General features: G+C 49.2%; 1 protein-coding gene across 5 annotated transcripts in view; it reads left to right on the forward strand.

Moving 5' to 3' along the window:
- SAMD4A (sterile alpha motif domain containing 4A) overlaps positions 1 to 23,732 on the forward strand; it is a 205,177-nt gene that overhangs the window by 175,260 nt on the left and 6,185 nt on the right. For all 5 annotated transcript variants that reach the window (XM_032405149.1, XM_032405151.1, XM_032405150.1 and 2 more), the window contains 5 exons: positions 754 to 839; positions 5,574 to 5,692; positions 9,954 to 10,155; positions 11,515 to 11,641; positions 19,257 to 19,340. In XM_032405149.1, the coding sequence (XP_032261040.1) occupies positions 754 to 839; positions 5,574 to 5,692; positions 9,954 to 10,155; positions 11,515 to 11,641; positions 19,257 to 19,340 (618 nt within the window). The remainder of the gene's footprint in view (positions 1 to 753; positions 840 to 5,573; positions 5,693 to 9,953; positions 10,156 to 11,514; positions 11,642 to 19,256; positions 19,341 to 23,732) is intronic.

Here is a 23,732-nt window from a genome sequence, read left to right on the forward strand (position 1 = left end):
GACATCTTCTGTCCAACCACCTCCACCATGGCCTTCTAAACACCCCCATCAAGATCAGAGCATCAGAGCCTCCAGGACGAGATAAGAATGGGCCATGCTAGCGTGGTCGTGGGAAGGCCAGTGGGTGTGTGTGCTCTACCCGCAGACTGACCCTGCTTTGTCTTTATTACTTCAGTTACTTGAGTGTGTGGGTGGACCTACGTGTGTATAAGTGTGTTATCACTTTGAGAAAATAACCCTCCAGTGACAGTAGCAGGCTTCCTGCTCGTGTGCGTGCCCACACACCTCATGTCCTAAAAGATGCGCCAGAGCCTCATGCCTCCAAATGAGGTGTACAGTTCATTCATTAAATTATGGAGACTGCTCTCTGATAACATTGATGGTCTTTGATGCCTTTGAACTCCCTTCTCAAAAGGAGCCTCTTTCAGAGATAGGGCTCAGGACATGGCCGCATTCTTCTTCTCCCAGAGTGTCTGTCTTGGGCTGGATTGCAGAAGGCTTAATATAGAATGGTATGCCTGGAATTAACTGAAGGGGCTTCTCGAGGCGAGGGCTCCCGTGGTGACCAAGCCTTTGACTTCAGTGGAATGAGGAGTCTCCTGGCCTTTTTTGTGAACCTTACGTAAAGGCACAGGCACACGTATCTCTCAAAATATTGGTCCTGAAAGGAAATCGGGGCAGATCTCAGAGGTTAGAATGGGTATACATGTTTCTAATTCATCTTTTCTTCTTCTTTTTTTTTTCAATTCACAGTGTGCACACAGCTCTTGGTCTCCAGACCTGATGAGGAAAATATAAGTTCCTATTTACAGCTCATAGACAAGTGTCTGATTCATGAGGTGAGTAGTAACGGGTTTCACAAAACTGTTTTTCTCATTGCTTAGAAATGGTTCTCAGAGTTTACGTGATGTGATCATTTGGGTCTCCAACAACTTGTTTTTGAAGAGTAGACAGGCATTAATAATAGCTCAGGCAGAACTCAGCTATGATGGCGTCAAACCTAAGCACAGCCTGTAATACTTTGGTGTCTAGAGATTCATCTAGACTGAGCTCTGATGTGAGGGTCAATGCCTGAGAGAAACTTCTGGCTCTAGAAGAATCTGAGTGACCAAGCCTGAGCTGGTGAATGTCCAGCCCTGCCACCTTGCCTTGGCAGGTTTTCGAGTCTTTATAAAATTTTCTGTTGAAACATTTTGCCTTTTGGCTCAGGGAAACTTGAGGGAGGGTCGGAGATTGTGCAAAAGAAATAAGTGTTTGTGTTTATGTTCCATGTGGTTCGATTTGTGATTTTTATAGGAATTATGTTGAGCCACATATCCTTTTGAAGAAGGACCGAGGCAGGCTGGAGCTGTGCCCCATTAGACTCCGTGTGAGCGCGGTCTCCCTGACGGAGCGGGGCAGGTCCTGGGTGCAGCTGGCTGGGGCAGCCACCTGCCCTGAGGTGCACGGGAGGACAGAAGGTTGTGCCTCAGACCCAAGACCCCAGTGGCTTCTTGGCAGCACCCCTTCTGAAGAGTCACAGAGACAAGAGTCACAGTGTAGGCTTTCAAGAAGCTTAACAACGCAGAGGTCATTTTGTGGGATTTTAAAGTTAGAATAAGATGGTAAAGGCCCCCAAGTCTGCTCACCTTTGCTGGGCTGGCCTCCAGAGCGCCAGAAGGGCAGTGGGCCCCAGTGAAGGGAGACACCCAGCGCAGAGGTCTGGCCCCCTCACCCACCACCCCACTCAAGCTGTCCCCACCCGCCAGTTGCCACACAGGCACATCTGTCCAAGGCCAGTTCACTAGGCCCTCCACCCTTCCACGGTCTGACTACCCACCGCTCACGAGCATGGTCTCCTTCTGGGTTTCCTTCCCAGTCACTGCCCCACAATCCCCTAAACTCTCCTTTTTGCTGTTTCCTCTCAGTAGTGCAAATTCTTGTGTGTCCCTCTCCCCAACCCCCAACTCATCCTTCGCTGTTTTCAATCCTGACACCGCACGTGTTTCAGCCAGCAAAAAGCACCAGGAAGAAGAGAAGGCAAGGACACATTAAAGAATTTTAGAACTCGTTCATTCCATGGATCTTTATTAAGCGTCTAGGCCCTGTCCCTGGCTAGGTAGCTTATGGTGTGAGGGCGGTGGGGAAGACTAAAGGAAACCAGGTGATCACACACGTGAGGATAAGGCTGTGCTGGCATCCCACGGAGCCCAGATGAGGAGCGAGGCCACCAAACCCAGAACCGGAAATGGCTTTTCCTTAGAGGAACTGCCTCCTAAGCTGGGCCCGAAAGGCAAGCTGGAGTCTTGGTGGTAAAGACTCACTGCATAAGGAGGTGGGAGTGCTCCAGGCAGAGAGAACAGTGTTTGGAGGGCTCTGTGTCCGGTTGCAGTAGAGGGGCCTCTGGCTGATGGGAGTCCTGGGCAGAAAGGGGCTCATGCCATGTCTGCTTGCCTAAATTCATGTCAGGAAGAAGGGGCCTGCACTCTGCCTTGGAAGGGAAAATGTTGTGCAAGACCTTTTATTATTATTTTAGTTCAAGAAAGAGGAAACGTGTCTGAATAATTTTCCACAGGCTTGGGTTATTCTATGTGGGCAGCAGACACCCTCTCTGTGAGGCTCCATTTAGGCACAGCAGTCTCTATCCTGGCTGAATTTCACTTGGGCTCCATGAAACAGGACTCCCTTTCACAACCAAAATATGCCATTCCTTAGCTGACTGGATGGCAGGGGGTTGACCCTAGACACCTTCCTTCCTCCCCAGGGACAAAGGGACCAACTCCCTACAGTAACAGAAGGGGGGAGAGGAAAGTTCTGGATTTCATCTCCTGGATTATAATCCCTGGCATCTTGCCTCCTCGCCATCTTAAGGAGGTTCTGTGGAGATGAGCTCTTGCCCCTTTATGAGCCCTTTAATCCAGCCATGAAAGCTGTAGGGTGCATCCTAGCCATTTTCCTCCAGACAGACTCACTGGATTGTCCCTGACAGGGACAGAGGACTCAGAATAGGCTGACTGGCCGTGTCAGTCTGTAGTATGGAAGCTTCCTTCCCCTCCAGTCCCTGAGACAGCTGCTACCAGCCCGACCCAGAGCTGCCAGTGGAATGGCTGACGTGAGGGGTCGGCCAATCCCAGCTGGTAGCAGAGCTCCCACAATGGAGGGCTACTTTGCAGATACACACAGAGACTAGCTTTTGGAAATCCCTCATTGCCAGCCATGACCTAGCGCCTCTCCAGGCCTCCTAGCCGCAGCCTCCAGGACTGAGAAGTGGCCACCACACTCACTCAGCATGGCTAAGGGGCTTAATCCTATCTGCAGCCTGGGACGAAATGAGCCTGCTGCCCAGTATTGAGTGAATGAGCTCAGTTCTCTGGGTGGTGGGGGGGTATAAACACTTCCATCTTCTTGGATGTTCTTGGCCATATGGGAGATGTCATGTATGAACTGGTGTCCTCTGGCAGCACTTTGAATGAATGTCTGTAAAGTGAGCCATTTCCTCTTTTGTCACTTGGAAACTCAGGCCAGCTGTCCTTCAGGCTGGCTCCAGACCAGCTTGGTATTGTAGTTTTGAGTCATTTGTTGGGGCTAAAGGTGATTGTTGGAATGCCAAATGTGACAAACACTCATATACCACCACCAAAGGGCTGGTCTGTGCGACCACAAAAACCTGGGTTGAGATATGAGCCGCAGTTATTGAACCGTTACTAAGAGCCAGGCATGTCCTAAGTATTCTTGTGCATTTCATGTGTTATCTCATTTAACCCTTACGACATCTCTTGGAGGGAGATAATATTCTCCCTTTAGAAGGTTTTTAGAAGGAACTGAGTGTCAGGTAAAGGAACTTGCATAAGGATGTGAAGGGATTCAAGCCCTGCCCATATCCATCCAGAGCCTCCGACCAACTGGGCTAGACTCTCCTCCCCAAGTCATCTAGGTCAGTGCCCCTGCATCCTGTGTTCTCACTCAAACTTTGGCAGAAGCAGCCAGTCAAAAGCAGACTCTATCTGTCCCTTTCTTTATTCATCCAGCAGAAATGCTTGCCTTTCAGGCTTTCAGAGGCATTCGTGTATAACTGGACACTCACCAAGCATTGCCAACAAATGAAAAGGGACCACAAAGTAGAACCATGTCCTCACCTTGTAACCATGAGACCATCCCACCATGTACCTTGTGCAGTGTCTGCACCTCTTTAAGGAGGCATGGAGTCTCTTGGTTGGGCAGTCCTCCTTGATGAATATCCTTAAAGGCGTCTGGCTAAGGTCATCTAGGAGGAAGGGGTTTGCAAGTCAGTAATTTTTTCACAATATAACATCTTTTTGCTTTTGTTCACATAGCTCTCCTGTGTTTAGGTCCTTAAAGATTAAATGTCATCGGGAGAAAATTAAACTGTCATGTTTTCTCTGTTTAAGGAATCTGTTTCCTTTATGGGAAAGAGCCATATAGTCTGTTACTCTAAGTAATAGGTTATTGCTACTTAAAGGATTTCATGTCTTATTGACAAAACTATATGGGTATGTTATCTCCCTCACTGTTACTGCTGATCAAATCTGCAGGCCCTCCCACAGCTTGTGGACCTTGGTTTTAGGCACCTGACAGGGCATTCCTATATTGCATGGAGGGTCCTCAAACCATCTAGAATGCCACACGTCCATGTTCCATTTGCAACGGAATTATAGGGCACTTGCTGCAAACATCCTCTAGACTCCTGTCCAGATGTATTAAAAGGGACCTGGGAATCTGCATTTAATAGTCTTCTTGAGGGATTCTAGATCACAGATTTGAGCGTCTCTGCCTTGGGGACTCATAACCCCTGTAAAGTCCTTCCCCGGGCTTCCATGTACACAAAAGAACACATGATATAGATTACAGTGTGTTACGAAGCAGGCAAAACACCCCTCGATGCCAATTTTACTAAAAAGATTTGAAAAGGTATCAGATCTACTTGTTTTCCTAAACATTAGGCAAAGTTTAGGTCCGGATTGGTGCACTGGGGTTTTTGTAGGGAACGGGGCCCCTTAACTGGAGATTTCTCAGCAAAGCCCCATGCCCTACAAAAAACCCAGTGTACCAATCCTGACCTATAGTATAGTGTAGTGTAGTGTAGTATAGCAGAGACTATACTCCATTTTTTGAAAGCCTGCAGACCACTCCAGGGTGACCACGTGCCATCAAGCAGATTGATTTTTGGAGTGGTTTAGCATTTCCATTGATTATGAAAATGTAGGGGGGCCTGCAAAAGCCAGAATATTCAACAATCCATTTTTGCAATTCATTCCTGGTTAATCTAGAGAGTCCAGAGTAGAGTCAGGAAGAAGGGGAAGGTGAGTACGGATCTGCCAGAAATGCAACCAAAAACAAGCGTTGTCAAAAGCTTAATGCATGTACTTTCCCAGGCACCTCCAATGTCAAATAACTTCAATTGTCGGTACAGGTGGCTCCCAAGTGAAACTGACTGCTGTTTGGACCAGGTGGGAAGCAGGTGAAGAAAAGGCAGCTGCAGAGACTCTGATGTCCGCCCCCCCCCATTAACTGCATGTTCCTCCCTCTAATGCCAGGCTGCGCCACCCATTAAAAAGTCCTGTTTGTTTTTGCAGGCATTTACAGAGACTCAGAAAAAAAGATTGTTGTCATGGAAACAGCAGGTGCAGAAGCTCTTTCGGTCTTTCCCTCGGAAAACCCTTCTAGACATATCAGGATATCGACAGCAAAGAAAGTATGTTGGGATTTCATTCTTCTTAATGCACAGTGGTTCCCTGGTGCACTGCGGCCTGCCTGGGTTCCTGGGCAGGACTGTGGCAGGGCACCATTCCTTGTCCACAAGGATGCCCTGTGGGGAGTTCCAGATCACACTCCTTAAACAGATGGAGTCAGGAAAACGCTATAGAGAGAAAACGTTCCCAGAAAAAGAACTGCACATGATCTTTTGTAACGCATTTTACATGATCAAAATGATGGCATTAGTCCAGATGGGCATCAAGGGGAGATGGGTATGATTGAAAGAATGCCCGCAAAGCACTTTGTGGTTTGTCCACAAAAGGGGGCCCTGAAGGGACAAAAATGGGTTGTTCTAGCAGCACCTTACGAGGTAGTGTCATTTCTTTCTCCCTTCTCGCTGCAGACTAGCTAATTATAGTTGGTGGCAGGGTGAAGAGCCCAGTGCTGGTCTATTTTGGTCTGAGCTGCAATCTCAGAGTGGAGCAGCACCATTCTTGAGTTTTCATAGTACTTCAGCTTCTTGGATGCGGTTAAAAATAAGCCTCGTTGTACTTTAGAACCCATTACTTTAATCTGGTTTTAAATGGAGGAATCCAGTTGCATATTAAAGGTGAATTACAGCAACAATCCGGGGGAGGAATTTAGGGGGGTGTGGGGTGAAGCCTTCAGCAGTGACAGGCAGTTGGGGAGTGACAAAAGAATGATGGTACAAACATCATGAAAAATCAACTTTCCGTTTTACACTTTTAAACATGAGCAGATAAATAATTTTTTCACCTGCACCTGGGAAGTTCTGAATTCACTTCTCAGTGCACATATAGAAGCTCTGTGTTGTTAACAATTTTAGCATTTATTTGCAGGAGTGTGCCTTAAAACACCACTGTTTTATATCATTTGAGGGAGATAAGGATAGTTGGGATTTATGAAAAGTTTTCATTAAAGATTAATGGAAAATTTGAAGTGTTATCACCTTCCAGCATATATAATACTGTTATTTATTAAACAAACATTTAGCACTTCCTGTGTGCCAAGTGGTATCCAAGCATTTTAGGAATATTAATACATTTAATCCTTGCAACAACCATATGAGGTAGAGTTGCTATTATTAACTCCAATTTACAGAGGAGTTGGTAGGCAGTGGGTATCCAGGATTTGGACCAGGCGGGCCAGCACCAGCTGCAGAGTCAGTGATCTTAACCCACTACACATGCCAGGCAGCTCTCACGGTCTCCAGCTGATGCACAGAAAACACAATCAGGCAGAGCGGCACTCTGTACGGCAGCTCCCTGGCTCCACGCTCTCTGGGGTTGCCTTCCCTGGGGAGATGGGCTGGACCATCTGTGCACCCTGAGGATCCCGGGGGCCCAGGTGAAAGGCAAGGCAGGCTCGTAGGCCTCCTGCCCTAGGGACTGTCCCCTTCCCAGGCTCACTGTCTCTTCTTGTAAGGGCAGCCATACATCTCTCAAGTGAGAGGACGAGGTTCCAGACCCCTCTTGCAACACCAGGCCCTCAGGAAGCACATTCGAAGAGGAAGAAGGAATTTAGAGGATAAAGAGAAAGAACTTTTAAGCTCTTTGCTTCTCCCAGAAGTGTCATCCCCTGCCTCTGTCGGCTCTGCTTTGCCCTTGGTCCATATCAGAGTCCCCATTAAACTTGACCTCTCTAGAGTGTTATTAACTAACGTGTGTATTGGGCTACCCCAGGCTTGCCATATTGGAATCTTGATGGACCTGTTTTTATTGATTAGATAAGAATGAATTCAATCTTCAGTTGTTGTGGATGTTCAACTGGAAGTTGCTAAAACTCTAGAAAAATCATTTGTTCTCATAAGTATTACCTCTGGGACCTTTTTATGCTATTAATTTGCTTTGAAGACTTGTTTCTCCCATAATGCAAAGGTAACTGCAGCCCAGCCCCTGCTTGAATTATCACGAATACCAAATTAATTGGTTCTTATTAATCAGCCTCTTCGCGCACTTCAAGGTAATGAAATCAGTTGGCTGGATTTAGGAAATCAGAGAAAGACACAGATGGGCAGAGCAAAAGAATGAGAAATGAAAACCTACTAGTGTCACTTTGTTCCTTCCCCAGAAAGAATGATTATGTCATTAAGCCTAGTGGTCTTAAGTAACCCTCAACAACTCCGGCTTTGTAATAACCAACTAAGGATGTCACAGTAGGGTCCCACAGTCATTAGAAAGATGGCCTAGCCAAATTCTACCCCCTATCTATCCTTACCCCAAAATGTTCTGGGCTCTACCTGCCACACACAGCCCAGTTCATGCGTCCTAACTGTAGGAGTCCCTAGAGTTCTGTTTCTTTAGTGACTAAGTGTCCCATAGCAGAATCGTCTGCCCACATGATATCAGCTCAAGAATATAATCTTGCCTTCCTGGAAGCACAAATCATTTTAGCATCACTCATTGACTACTGTATTTTGCATATGAAATAACTTTTAAAAAATCCAACCAAAAAGGAAAATTAGCAAAAAAGCGATCTGCACTAAATAAGGAAAAGTCTTAGAATACTGAATCATCTGCCAGGTGGCCAATATTCCAACTTCAAAAACCAAAGGACAAGTTTTCATAGCTTAAAAAAAACACCAACCACTTGATCCTTGTTTCCACCTGTCATGGATCTCAGACTGTCCTTCCTCCAAAAGAGGTCTCCTAGATCATATGAAATTACTTTTACCCCCTCCTGGCCCAAATTTCTTCTTTCAAACCAAAAAATTTTAATGTTCATAGAAAGAAGAAGGTGGGGGAGAAAGGATGAGCTACAGACCTAGAGCCCATTAGTGTCCTTCTCACCACATGTCGATGACTCCCTGACAGGAATCAGGAACCCTTTCCTTGGCCACAAAAACCTAGAAGTGGAAAGACACAGGCCCAGAAATCAGTTGCAGCCACCTCACCTGTGGAATTCTCTTCCCCACCCCCTTTCCCCCTAGGAAATGTAGGCATTCTGGGGAGAAGAGAAACATTTTCTGAGATCACCTAATGGCTTAGACCCCCCCACACACACACAATTCTCTTTCTCAGGAAATGACTATTTTGCAGCACACCCTCCCCCAACCCCCATCATCTTCAACTGGTTAAACTACGTCAGCCCGGTCTGCTGGAGTCCCCGCACGGGCTTGGTACGGACCTCCCCTGTGTGGCTGGGAAAGCAAGTCTGTTCCATCTTGTGGCCGTTGGAGGTAAAGCATTTCAAGTTAAACATCAGTGAATGACTAAAGCTGACTCTTCTTGGAAGGAATGTGCTCTTTCCTGAAACCCTACTGGCTGCTGTGTACCGTCCCGGAACCTGAAGCATGTTGGAGAAGGAGGAGTTCTTGAGCGCTGAGGTCACTGGAGAAGTGGGAGCACAGTGTCCCAATGCGATGCCAAGGGTCCCTGGCGGCCTCCCTGGGGCCATGTGGGGAAGCACGCGACCTCCCCGTCTCTCTGCAGCAGGGACGGCCTGTGGAGTGGGGAGCTGTCGGGTGTCCTAGGTCCAGAGCCCTTGCAAACATCATCATCTCCGTTCTCCTTCCCTACTCTCAAGCTGGAGTAAGAGCCCCAGACACGGGGTCAGCGCTTCCACAGGGAGAAGCATCCTGGTGGCAGAGGCCCGTCCGTTGGTTGGTTCATTCAGGCTGCATTCACTGTGCCGGGAGCTGCCGCAGGCATGGGACGTGCAGGACCGCTGAGGACAGACGCCATCTTTTCTCTCCTGGAGCCTCCATCCTAGCGGGGCTCACAGGCTACTCTCTCCACGTGGGCAGACATCAGAAACAGACTGTGGTGTGACAGAAGGCGCACTGGGCCTGGCTCTGCTGCCCTTGTGCTGTGTGCCTTCGCGACGGGCACGTGAGTGCTCACATGGGAGACCGCTGGGGGGCACCCCGGTCAGCCTCCTAGGCTCGTATTTCAGCACCGTCGCCAGCTGCCCGTGTGACCTTTGCAACATTGTGAAGCTCTCTGTGTTCGTCCTCCAGCTGTAAAAGGGGGTAGAGCGCCTACTTCATGGGGTTGTCGTGAGGACTGAAGAATCAGTGTCAAAGTCCCGGGGTGGTGCATGTGATAGTGCCTCTCAGATGTCTCTTAGCTGTCATTTTAATCCTAGCCCTTTCCTGACACACAACTACCCGGTGCCCCTAGAGAGACCCCGTAACTGTCAAAACTTAAGCAGACTCCAGGGAGGCAGCCCGCTGGCGGCCTGGGGTGTGGGAAGAGAGGGTGACTGACAGTCTCTCGCTTCTCTGTCCCCTCTCACAGCCGTGGCTTTGGGCAGTCCAACTCCCTCCCGACAGCCGGCTCTGTGGGCGGCGGTATGGGCCGACGGAACCCACGCCAGTACCAGATCCCCTCCCGGAACGTCCCTTCCGCCCGCCTGGGCCTCTTGGGCACCAGTGGATTTGTCAGCTCCACCCAGCGCAACACCACAGCCAACCCCACCATCATGAAACAAGGAAGACAGGTGTGTTCTGTGCCTGGGGGGGAGGGTGGGCCGCCAAGCTCAGGGCCGGAGGCTTCAGGACCTATCCCTGCATGACCCCAAGGTGAGCCGGAAGGCCAAGGAGGGCTGCATGAAGATACAGGTGTCCCTGTGCTCAGAGGTAACCAGTTGTTTGCAGTCTTTCTCTAGGAGACAGCACAATGCCATGGCTGCACCTGGCTTCGTGGGGATTTACTTAGGATGCCCTCTGGCCACTTTGACCTTTAACCTTGGGGGCCCTGCACCTGGGAGCCTGTAGGAGGAAATCCAAGACCTTTTATTTGCCTTGCTCCTTGACCTGCCCCTGCAGACCTCACCACCTCCCAGATCTGGGTTCCAGAGGAGCTTTAGCATCCAAGGAGCTTTCTTAGCCTTTTATTCACGGCAAAAAGCTCCTTTGTCACAGTCCGCAGCTGTGGTGGAGAAGCCAAAGAGGAGCCTGAGAGAGGCGATCAGAGAGAGAGCTGGAACATTCTCCTCCTGTTCAAGGCCAGGCTGCCCAGAGGTCTTTACTGTGTGATTTAGAGCTGACCTCTGTCCCAAGGCTCCTCACCCACCAGTCCCATTTGCCTTACCCTGCCCAATGCCTTCCATCTGTGTGCCCAGCTTTGTGGGGTTCTGCAGGTTGGGGCTGGGTTTAGAGGGGCACAAGTGGGTCTGGATTGTCATGAGAAACTAAGGGATGATGGATTGGTTTAAAAACAGGAAAACAGCTCCAGGCAAAATGGGCAGGATTTACTCTCCAGAGCATACACCACAGGGTGTATGAGAAAGCCCCACTTTCTGACCGTTGTGGGAAGCCCCACATCAGTTCAAGAGGAAGTCACCACCAGGACACCCGCATAATAATAAACGCAAGCTAAGTGTGCAGCTCACTGCCAGCTGAAAGATGCTTTTTTTCTCCCCCTCGCTTTGTAGTAAGTTGTAAGAATCTCAAAAAGAAAATCAAATGAGCCCCGAAATAGTTTGTGCTCTTCGTTGCAAACATTTATAGAACTCTTTCCATCTCTGAAAAAAAAAAAGTGGTAGGAAAAGCAAAGGCAACAAAAGGGATAAAAAGAGTTTGGGAGATGGTGAGGGAGAGAGCTGTCCAGATGAAGCTGGGGCTTAGAGAGGCCTGGGGCTTGGGGGGGGGGGGGGAAAATGAACGGAATCTAAACCCCCTCTCTATAAACATGCATATGGGTAGCACGAGCCTGCAAGCCCTTTTCCAGAAGTTAGCAAAGAGTTTTTCAGGACTATCTGCCTCTTGAATTCTGGCTGGCGGCCCTGCTCCACACCCCCTCCCCTGACCCCAGGGTGTCTGCACTAATGGTCCCCCCCCTTTGCATTTCTCACTAGAACCTCTGGTTTGCCAACCCTGGGGGCAGCAACAGCATGCCAAGCCGCACCCACAGCTCAGTCCAAAGGACCCGCTCGCTGCCCGTGCACACTTCTCCACAGAATATGCTGATGTTCCAGCAGCCAGGTAGGGCCCTGCACTTGATCTCTCCCTCTCTCCACCCCCTGACACAGAGGGGAGGCCAGGACGCCAAAATAGATGCCCCTGTGAACCCAGCCGGAAAGTGCTTAGCCTCGACTGTCACCACGCATTCTTTTGAGCTTATAGAAGCCTTTCCTTTTTTAAACTGCCTTGCCAGCATGAATAGCGGCTCGTTGGCTGGGAGCCAGCACATGGAGCCCCAGAGTCAGTTGCAATCTGACGGGGATATTTTTGATACTAGTCATATTTCTAGATTGATTAAACCAGAGAGATCACTGGAGGGTATTTGGGGGAGTTGGGAGGGGTTCCATGTGCAGTGTGCGTGTGTGTGTCTGTGTGTACTTTGGGTGTATGTGGGGGATGTGCAGAAAGTGAAACAGAGAAAAAGAAAACTTTGACGGTGTTGACGCTAAGAGACTTACCCCTGGTTTGGGAGCACCTTGCAAACATGACTTTTTGGAGCTGCCATCTTCCCCTTACTTGGTTAAACAGCAACGTGGTGCGCTTCAAGTCAGCTGCGCCTCTCACTGTGCCTCCTAAAACAGAGTCACCCGAATGATACACAGACAACAATCGCTTGCACACTTTGTCTATGCAGACAGGGACCTCGTAAGAGTCCATGAGTAATATAGAGCCATGCAAACAATGACTACATCTAGCTTGATGACCTTCTAAGTGGGAAAATCAGACAGGTTACAGGTGTTGTACCTGTAGGAAAATACCCACCCTAGGCAAGAGACATGTTCTGTACAACAAGTCTTACAGGAGTTTAAGGAGAGGAAGTGTCACTGTGCCCTTGGTGGGCAAGAAACCTTCTTGGAATTGGAGCAGAGCTTCAGCGGACAGAGAGTGAAGGAGTGGAAAGAGGAGGGTGGAGCTTCAGGCAGAAGGAGACAAGGGAGCAAGACCGCAATCATACCACATACCTCAGTGAGTTCCAGAAGCCATGGCTGAGCCAAAGGGTCAGGCTGAAGTAGCATCGAGTAGACCAAGAGAGCTGGAAAGATTGAGGCTGATGATGGGGGCTCTGAACCCAAGGCCGAGGAACTCAGACCCCAGCCACTCTCAGTGGGGAATGTATGGAAGATTTTGAGTAGGAGTGTGCCTGGAAGAGTGAGAGAAAGGCAGGATGAAGATGGGGAGACACCAAGGAGGAATGGGGAGGTGAGGAGTCACCACAAGGTAAGGTGTGTCAGGAAAGGAAGAGATGGTCCAGATATTTATTTAAACTTGCTTCTAGACTTCTCGAACTGTTCCTATTTGTGCACGTTTGTTTGAAAGCTCCTTTTCTCTGTTTTGATACTTGTAGCTTCCTGGGAAGAAATAATTGATAAAATTTGGGGGTTGTGAAGGTCTTCTTCCTGCGTCATGTAGTCCCAGCCTCTGTTTTCATGCAGAATTATGTATAATCCACTCTCAGTAAAAGAGAACCTAGATGAGATTTGAAGACATCCTGGACACGAGTAGACCTTTCACCTTGAACGTATCCTTCAACCCTGACCTCAGCCCTGGGACTGCAGCCCAGCCACCCTGCAGCCTCACGGGAGCCCTAGCATAGCTGACCACTCTCCTCCTCCTTCAATCCCTATACACTTGTGGCCTCCTTGCTCCTCTCTAACCTCTTGTCCCTTCCTTTGGCTTCTTCCAGGTCCTCAGTCCTCTGTTCTCACTATACTTTCCCCACATTCTCCTGTCTTAATTGGGAAGACCAGGCCCACCAGGAAGAGCTGGGCCATCCCTAGGAGGACTCTTTGAGTCTGTAGATACAGATCCTCCATCTGCACCTTTGTTGCTTGCTCATGCTCAGGGCAACTATGACCCTAAGATCGTTTCCACCCTTTTCCCAGAGTGTTCCCTCTTGTTCCCATTGTTAAACAATCAAATAATACAAAAGGGCTTTTAAGGAAAAGTGACTGTCCCCTTCCCCTCCCCCTCCCAGCCCACAGTCTCATCTCCCAGAGACAGCCATTTATAACGATTTTCAGTTTTCCCGGTAGTTAACCCAAAAGTCTCTAAATGATGTTCTTTGTATACTGGACTTAGAACTCCAGAACCCTTGGGGGTCTTTTTTTGGAAAGGGGGGTTCAATTAACCTCTAGCATAAGCAAATAAACTGGTGGGTACTGGGCAGGAGCCACTCCTAAGCCCTGCCCAGCATACTCAGCCCATGCCTGGACATGGTCATGAAGGGCAAGGCAGGGGTCCCTGGCTGAAGGGAACAGAGGCTGCAGAAAGTCACTGCCATGGGAGGCCCCTCCATCTCCAAGGTCATCCCTGCCCCTGGCAGATCAGACACTGGTTTTCAAGACCCCAAGTCATGATCAGAACTCTTCCTTCTTCCTGAAGAGGCAGCCTTGTTCACAGGGCAAGCCCGGCTAATTGCCACAGCCAGGCCCAGACAAAGTTTTGTCCTAGACAGACGGGGTCTCTCGGGGATGGGCCTTGCCACTCAGAGCAGCACATCCTTGTTAGCTCAGCAGGGGTCTAGGGGCTGGCGGCTGTGGGGGCAGGACCAAACTATAAGTATCATATCAGGGAGTCAAAATCAGGAAGGCAGCGAGTGGCTTTCATCTTTACACAAGCAATAGTGGTAGTGAACACAAAATGGGGTAGAGATGTGTAACCAATCCTAAATTAGATCCTCAGAAAACTGTGTTACAATACAGCAGAGTGGCTTCTTCTGGACCATTAGATGTCTTCAGAGCATCCACTTTAAACCAAATGGGTAAATCTTGAAGACTACAATTCATTTGAAGAAAGTTTGATTCTGTAAACTTAAAATACTTCCATTAAAATGATGGAAAATTTTAAATGTCTCCAAAGAATATCAAAAAGTCCGGGGGCTAGAAAAAAGCCCCCAAGTTGTATATCAATTGATCAGTCACCTGGCTTGAATTTGCAAGACGATCTCTTCTTTCCTGGATCTACAGGATTTGTGGACCCCTTAGAAGCCATGTCAGGGGTGGTTTTTTAAATTATTCCCACAGGAACAGATTTTAGATATTTCCCAGGACAAACCAGGAGAGACACTAAGTGATTGCTGCATCTCACTGGCCTCTGGCATGAGTAAGAAACACTCAGCTGGTCCTCCCAGAGCCAGGCGGAGAGGGTCTGATACACTCACCAGTGGAATGACCTGAGCTCAAAACAAGTGTGGCGCCTGGTGTGGTCACGTTCCCCCAAAGGCAGGTGTCTTCCCAACTAGAAAATTAGTTTGGAAATTGCTTGCGGAAGGACTGCCTTATCTTGGAAGCAGATCAGTTCCTGCTGACCCAGGCTCAGCCACCACTGGGATCCAGTCAGACAGGATCTCAAAACAGCTCTGGTGTAACACTGAGAGGCCACAGAGGCTTCTCACCACCTGGAGGGCCTGACAGGAAAGGGCCATGTATCTGTTCACCATAGCAAACCTCCCCTGTGCACCAGCTCATGACTGTATTTCTTCCACCATCAGAATGCTGCATACCTGGGAGCATAGTGTCCCAAGCTGTTATCATTCATTGCCTCCTTAGTGTGAGTTTCAGATTCCTTCCAGAGAACTGCCTTTCAAAAGAGTGGGGAGAGGGAGAGTACCATCCATACAATGGGTCTGTTAGGGGAATGGAAGGGGCTGCCGTGCAGAGGAAGAGACCAGAACAGGGACCCTCTTAAAGTACCTAATGCACATTTGCTCTCTGCCTTCTGGTGGGCCAAGGCAAACAATCCTGCTCAGGACTGGCAGATAATAGGTAGGGAGGTTGGTGAATGAATCACCTGTATCAAAGCCGAGAACCCAGCTGGGCCTGTACTCCCCTGTCTCTGAAAATCAAATTGAGAGAGACCAACCTAGGTCTAGATGGTACTTGTAGGTCTAGAGACCTAGGTGGTACAATATTGTCTTATACCATATTCTCCTCACTTTTCATGAAATTGTGGGTCCCAGAGGATTTCCACAGTACAAACATCTTCAGGTTTCGGAACAAGGCCACCAGAGAAAAGCTGTGTTCCCACAGCAGACTCAGGGGTACGACTGATTACTCGTGTCCCTCTGTCACTCGCCATGACCGCCATGACCGTCTCTGCAGTTATCAGTATGGCTCTCTTTCCCTGCCCACACTGATTTCTTTTCCTTCTGTTACTACCCTCCCCTGTCCTGCTTGGCTCCCATCTTCCCTGCCTCCCTTTCTTCCTTACACCCCTTACCCAGTCTGGATCCCACTTCTCCATCCTCTGTCCTGTCCTCCTCAGCCTCTTTCCTGATTTCTCTCCTCCCGGCAACCCCACTTCTCACTTAACTTGAAGCCTTCCTTGTTATTCAACAAGTAGCTTCGGCTGTTATTGGCAAAGTAGAATTCTAGAGGTTTTTCCTAGAATACCCCATTTTTTATTCTAAAGTACTAAAGATGCTGGCCTCTTCACCTCGGCCCCAGGGACTGGGAGAAAGCTACAGAACTGTGCCATAGATGCCACACATGTGAGACTCAGCTGGGATGACTGGTTCCTGCCAAGAAAAAGCCAAATGGGCCCCCCCCCAGGTGGACCCTACAAAAACACTTCATTAGGAATGGGAAGCTGCTCCCTTCTAGAATCTTCTTGACCCTGTGCCTGAACATGAGGCTCTCTACTTGTGGGACTTCTGAAAAGGCACAGTTAAAAAGATCCAGGTCAGCCTAGACCCTGGGCATCCTAGGACTGAGGACCCTCACTAAATACTGGAATGGTCTGATGGTCAGGGGAAAAATTCCTGGTTCTCAGAGATGTCATCTGGGTTAAGGAAACAGGCCTGCTTCAGGCAATGGCAGAGAAGGCTCAGTCTTTCCTTTTTGCCTTACTGACAACATAAAACTATGTCTACCTGGCCCGTTACAGCTGGGGGCCCAGGCTAAATGCAATGAGCCCTTGCGGTAGCAGGAGCCATAGCAAGAACTGGCCTGGTGGGTCGTGTGCGCCTGGGTGGCGGGAGCTGCCCAGAGCTGCTTCTCTGGGGTTTTGAGAGTTCTGCCCACCCAAGCCACACTTGGCTGAGGGCTTCTAGCCTGAGATGGAAGCTGTTATCCACCCAGCTGGTCTCCCTCTGTCTTGTATGTGTGGGGAGATGCCACGGATCTGTTTTTATCAAATACACAATTAAAAAGTCACACTATTAGGAAACTCTGGAGTGTGAACATATGGGCTTCTCCCAAGACTTAGAATTTTTCAGAGCCACTCTGAGAGTGGTGGGGGTCGTGACACTCTAGCACACCAGAGGGAAGAGCTGAGGGAGAAAAAGCAACCATGCCAACTTTCAACCTAAAAGAGCAGCCACTAAGGTTTGGAGATTCTAGAGCGGAGAGCCCCGCATTTCTCAGCCCCCTTTTTTGAACACGCAGTCCTAGGCTTGGAAAATGGCATTTTGCTGCGTGTTGGCAAGAAACCCTGCAGCTGAAACACTTCTCTCCAAATGTCGAGCATCTTTATTTATCCAAATCTTTCCACAGTGTTTGTTTAAAGGGGAGTGCTAGAGAGTAAACTAAATTTTACAATGAGCATATGGATGGTTATAATTGCTGAGGGTTTTTTTTTTTTCATATTTGCTAACTGGCTATATATAAAACTGTGTTTCTATTTTATAGATTTCACACCCTGAAGGCTGCTAATTTTGCATGCATATGATTTTCACATGAATGGATGAAAATACTAAAATACTCTTCCCTCTGGATTGTCTAATTGCCCCGACCCTACTCTGAGAGCAACAATGGGTGGGGGTGGGAGAGACCCTTCCATTCTCCCTGGCTCCTGGCCACCGGAAAGCCCAATCGTCCTCTGTTCATGAATTGGCACCAGTTGCCTTTCAAACCCATTGACGCTGGAATTTGTGTCAGAAAGAACCCTATCTGCTCCCCAGTGCTTTTCGTATTGATCCATTTTGCCCATCTACTCAGAATTTTAAACAACAGAAATGACATCTGCCTCTGAATTAGCCGATAATGGGGAACACAGATTGCAGAGAAAACCTAAATGTATAGCTCATCAAGGAAAACAAATACTTTGGTTTAGCCATTGGTTTCAACTTCCTATCCCACTAAACCACCAACCCCTAACCTCATTTGTCATCCCGCCCACTAGCCCCAAGTGCCCCCTGGTGGAGATTTAAAGGAGCAAGGAAATGGCCTGAAGCTTGGGCCAAAGGATCCTTTCCCCACTTACAGACTGAAGAGCTAAGGCCCAACAAAGAAGAGAAGTTTCCCAGAGTCGCATATGAAGACAGTGGCAATGTTGAGATTCCCAGGCCCTCAGAACATATCCCACTGCTGATTTTTGTCTGCCCCCCAACCCCCATCGTAGGATTTCACAATTCTAAGCTGTCAGAGCTTCCACTTTTTCCTCACTCAATAGACATGTGTGAAGTGTGCCAGCAGACCGTGGCTGGGTATTATGGGAGATTCAGAAAGAGATAAAAGCACTGTTGCTGTCTGCAAGGCGCTTCCAAGCCAGTGAAAGACCCTCAAGAGCTTCCCAGGATGAGGGATGGGGGAGGTACTGACAGTGAGGGCCCCAGCAGAACAGAGGAGGAGGTTCCTTCGGGCTGCTTCCCACTCGGGGGGAGGAGGGACTGGAGCCTGGAGAGATAGGGAGGGTCCAGATGGTAGAGGGGGCTTTGTGGTTAGAATGCACACAGCATGGCCCCAGGCAGTGAGAACCCGCCCAGCAGACATCTCAGACCTTCTAAGTGGCTGGAGGCCGCGAGCACCGACTGGCGCTTATAGTCGCTACAGCATGCAGGAGAGTACCAGCTCTGGAGTCAGACCCCCATGGGTTCTTGTGTTAGCCAGCCAACCTGGCCAGTCACTCCGAGTCCCGCTCAAGAACTGGGCACCTGGCACAGTCGTGGGCTCAGAAGGGGTGCTCACCAATGCTGTGGTTTCCGTTTCCTTGTAACAAAGCAGAAATGCGCCAAGCCCGCTTCCAGGCCCAGGGAGCAGCAGAGCCAAGTCCTGCTCCAGTGAAGTGAACATGGAACTGGGGGCAGGCAGCAAATAAAGAATGTGCCAGATGTTGGTGACAGCTGTGGAGAAAAATAAAGCAGAGGAAAGGGATAGGGCTGGGAAATTTCTGCTCATCTCTAATGTCCTTTCTAAAGAGACAGTAGAGCCAGAGACGTGAAGGCAGGGAGAGAGAAAGTCATGGAAACATCCAGGGACCACCATTCTGGGCAGAGGGAACAGCAGTGCAAAAACCCTGGAGTAGAAGAGGGCCTGGGATGGAACGAGGGGCGGTGAGAGCTGTACACAGGCAAGGGTTAATCAGGGCCAGATCACGTGCGCCTTGCAGGCCATGGCAGGGGGTTGGCTGCTATTCTGATGGGAAGCCGCTGGAGGGTTCTGAGCAGAGGCCTGACAGACTCTATGACCAGCTATTTTTAGTTACGAGTTTTCTTCCAGCCGCCCATGTTCACAATGGACTCTGTGCGTCTAACAGACTCATAGGTTGGTTGAAACCAGAGTGTAACTTACCTCCGTGAGGATCCTCACAGTCCTGTGAGTCCTCCCGGGGTGGAACGGGTGGAGCCCCACAGCACCGTGCACACCTTCTCCTTGTTCTCAGAGTCTCTGTCACCAACATAACCCTTTGTCCCTTGCAGAATTCCAGCTTCCTGTAACTGAACCGGACATCAACAACAGGCTGGAGTCCTTGTGCCTCAGTATGACCGAGCACGCCCTGGGAGGTGAGTGGGTCCTCCTGCATTTTACCGCATGCCTGGGAGAACTAGCAGCCATCTGCTGTCTGCACTCTGCAGTAGCTCAGGAGGAATGGGAAAGGCACAGTGAGAGGTGGGCAGGGGACAGAGCGAGAGAATGGCTTCAGGCTGCCGTGGGATCCCCATCAAGCCGTACCACACCGAGTAGCCCACGATGCCCTGCTCCCCCTTTTCTGAGAGGTGAGTCAGGGACCTGGAGACCAAGGCTGTCCCTTTTTCCTCAGAGCCACCCACCCAGTGCACACTGAGGTCCTACTGCAGCAGCTGTGCCAGCCAAATGCTGGGAGCTGGAGGAGTCAGAAACACAAGACATGGCTTTTAGTGGCAACATCCCCCCCACAGAATTGGATTCTTTCCTTCTCGGCACTAGATCTCCCAGTCTGGTCCAAGCATATCCCAGCTTGTTCTAAAAATAGAATTTTTGAAACAAAAATCCCTGCTTGTTTTTATATCTCCCTGTTCCAAATGGCTTCCACGATGCCTGGAACCCCAAGCAGTCTGAGATGTCCCTCCCAGTGTGACAGGGATGGTCTAGTTCGATGTGCCTATGGGCGGCAGCCCCACAAGGAGCGCCAGAAGCAGCTGGGTGGTCCCACTGTCAGTTTGGTCTGAAGCCCTACATCATCACCAGAGCCCCAGGAGGCCTGCAGTGCCCTCCGGGTACTAACCAAGTGCTTTTCTCCAGCCCGGACTCCGCGCCAGCCCTGGGGATGTTTGGCAGGCAGAGGAGAGATAGCCACCCCTTCCTGCCAACCTCCGGGAGGCTCTGAGTCAGAGAGGCCTCCTGTGACCCTTCCCACCAGTCCTCTCCAGGCGGGATGTGCTCACCCACCCTGGAGATGGGCGGTCGGAACACCTAGAGCCAAAATGTGCGCTCTCTGGCCATGGTGGGGAGAAAGGCTGCTGACAGTTGCTACTCCGGAGAGCTTGGTCCTCCCTACCAGGGACTTTTAGATTTTTAGTCCCTGCAAACACAGTCTTATCCTAACACCAAATATGAGACCAGTAAATGCTCTGCTTGGAGCAGATTGGAAAGCAAGGACTGTACCTACCTGACCTCAGCTGGGCGGGGCTCTCCACAGCCCAAAGGCAGGCTCCACTCAGTACCAGAAGGGAGCTAGCTCAAGGCCTCCCAGGGCTGCTGACTGAAAGGATGGTGGGAAGGCACAGCTCCTAATGTGACCTCCCCAGGGTTCCAGGAACTCCATCTGCAAACACTGCTCTCTCCCTTGGCCACTCATATCCTAGAAGCTTCACAGCATCATTGGTCCATCCCTGGCCCCTCTGTGGGGAGGTGCCACCAGGTCCTCTTCTCCACCTAACCAAGAAGACTGGGTCGGCACACTGATAGCCCCTGATGAGTAATGGGAAACAACCCAAGGGTCCATCAACAGATGGAAATGGATGAACGAAATGCAGACAGTGGAATATCATGCAGCTTAAAAAGAAATGAAGTACTGATCCATGCTACAACATGGATGAACCTTGAAAACATTACACTAAATGAAAGATGCCAGGCACAAAAGGCCACACGGTGTACAATGCCACACAGGAATTTATGATATGTCCAAAATAGGCAAATCTATAGAGACAGATGGTATAGTTTAGTGGTTGTCAGGGGCCGGAGGGAACTGTTGAGTGGAGAGTGACTGATTGATGGGTACCAGATGAAAATGTTCTGGAATTAGATAGTGGGGATGGCTGCACAACTCTGTGAATATACGAAAACCTCTGAATTGTACGCTTTAAAAGCGTGAAATTTGTGGTATGCAAATTATATCTCAATTTTTTCAAAAAGGGAAGCCTCCCAGACCCTGAGAATTCAGACCAAGCTCAGCCCACTGCGGGCAGCCCAAGCTCCCTCCCACCCAACCATGGCTGGTGGGTGAGGAACTCCCAGGCCTTTGAGAGTCAGCAAGGAGAACTGACCTTCTCCCCCAGGGCTTGATATATCTCAGATAATTGGCATGTTGGAAGCCCTTATCAAACTGCTAAGTGCTAACATTATCATCATTAGTAGCAAGAATGCCAAATGCTCTTTATTAAAGGGAGGTTTTCATCGAAAATGCTTCATTTTTTAGCTCATTCTTCTACTTTTACAGAAAACCTCTCTGAACTGATGGTTTTTTGCTAATGTTTTCATCTTGTTAATCTCCTAAGCCTTTTTATTGCTGTGTTTTTCCTCAATAATCCTCTCTGGTGGGAAGCCTCGTAAGCAGTTTCCAGAGCAGAGAATGCAAATTAAGTTCAGGGTGGCCCAGTTGGGCACAGTGGCAGTGAGCCTCCCACATTAGGACTGCACCCTTCTGCTGGCCCACCTCGTCCAGGTGCTGGGAAGATGACCTTGCTGGGGACAGAATGCCAATGAATTAAATCATTTTACAGGAGGACAAATAATTAGGGAGAGGAAAGCAAAGTAAAAGAGGTTCCTCTGCCTGTGTCTCAGGACAGGAGGGGAGGGTGGCCAAGTTCCCGGGACACCACATCCTACGACGGTCTTTCTACTGTGGCTGGTCCACGGGCCCCAGGCCTTGGCGGCCCATCCTTTTGCACTGACATCTCTACTCTCAGTGTCCTCCACTAAGTACAACCCTCCTGGTGCCAGTCTAAGCCATTTCTCTCTTTGGCCTTCCCTTTCTGTCTTTTCCTTGCCCTTCCCTTGGCCCCTCCAACAGAACCCATGAGGAAGCCCAGGAGGTGGGTTGCCTCTGCCATCTTGGTTTGTGAATCTTCATTTAAGGCTTTCATCTGGCTCTGTTGGGCCTGCTCCTGATTGGTGGCTCCGGGTATAAAGGAAGACTCAACACCAAGCCTGGCTGCTATCTTCCTCCTGCACAGGGGTTATATGGGCAGGAACAGCCACGGCTACAAAAGCAAGGCTCCTCCAAGCAGGACAGAGACTGCAGTGAATTCTACCATAAAGAGGAATGCCCAGTCCACTCTCTGATGCTCCAGGATTCATGTTTTCACATGATCCCCTTGCCATTCCTTCTCACCTTCTTTCCTTATTCCTTCTTGGGACTTAACAGCCTCACTTTTAGCTGATATGGAGACTTTGTGCAAATTAGAAAAAGACTCCACTTTCTTAAGATGCTGTTCTGCCATTGGTTTGATATTTGTCATAACAACTATAAAACCTATAATGAATACATGTAAATGGTGCTCCCTGGAGTTGTACACCTTGCACAACTGTAAATGGTGAATCTGGACTTACCTGTTGGTCATCTCCCTGCAGATGAATACTGTAACCCTTGGAGGATGAGGCATAGGATTGGAAGTCAGTGAAAATGAGGCTTGGGGTTGGGTTAGTTGAGATTTTCATGTTTCTAGCTCCCCACTTACTCACTGGCATTAATGAGGAGGCCAGTGAGCCCTGGCAAGAGTGTGCTCCACTCCTACAGACAGGGGAGCGGCCTCTACACACCCACACATGTGTGTGTATATTTACACGCACCCACTGTTTCCCATGAGCCGTTACCACTGCAGAGCCACCACAAGAGGCTCAGGTTAACACCTGCAGAAGTCAGAGAAAGATTACTGATTATAAGCTCACATCTGGGGGCCTCTATGACTAATGGCCTGATTACCATAAACGCTCCCAGGGTCATTTGCTTTTCTTCTTTAAAATCTCTCCAAAAACCATATGGAAATTTATAGACACACACAAGTACAAGTAAAATTGGGAAAATCTGAGTAAGATCTGTGAATTGTGTCAACATCAGTTTCTTGGTGGTAATATTATAGTTTTGCAAAATGTTACCACTGGGAGAAACTCAGCAAACCCGGAAGCCTGGTACTGTCTCTTATAACTGCATGTGAGCCTACAATGATCTCAGTAAAAATTTCAATTAAACATTTCTCCTTCAAGTCCCTGCTGGCAAGACACCAGACTGGCACCACCCACCAGGAGGCTGCGAGGCCTGTGCAGTGGACTCAGTACTCCTCCATATCACTGAGGTCCTCCAGCTTTCCCTGAACACTCTGCCCTCCCCTCTCAAACCTGAGTTCTGCCTACTGGATCTAGATGCTCCTCCTGGTAGACCAGGTTTGTGACATCAAGGCTTAGACCAGGACTTACCTGCTGATGTTTGGATATCAACAAAACCAGGGAGGCATCCTGCATTTACTGGTCACTGAACACAGTCATTTCTACCTCCTACAATGACTCATCCATGCTTCTCTCTGCTCACTGGATAAGCCCCTGTCAGACAAGCCCTAGCGTGGGCCATCATAGGGGCCATCCTGCCACCAGCCTTGTCTTTTTTTAGGTCATCTAACAGCTGCCAGAGAAACCATTCTAAAATCAGATCTAATTACCGCTTAGAATGCCCCAATTACCAAGTCCAAGCTCCTGTTCAT

Source organism: Phoca vitulina, unplaced genomic scaffold (genome assembly GCF_004348235.1).
Source record: "Phoca vitulina isolate PV1807 unplaced genomic scaffold, GSC_HSeal_1.0 scaffold7, whole genome shotgun sequence".
Lineage (NCBI taxonomy): Eukaryota > Metazoa > Chordata > Mammalia > Carnivora > Phocidae > Phoca > Phoca vitulina.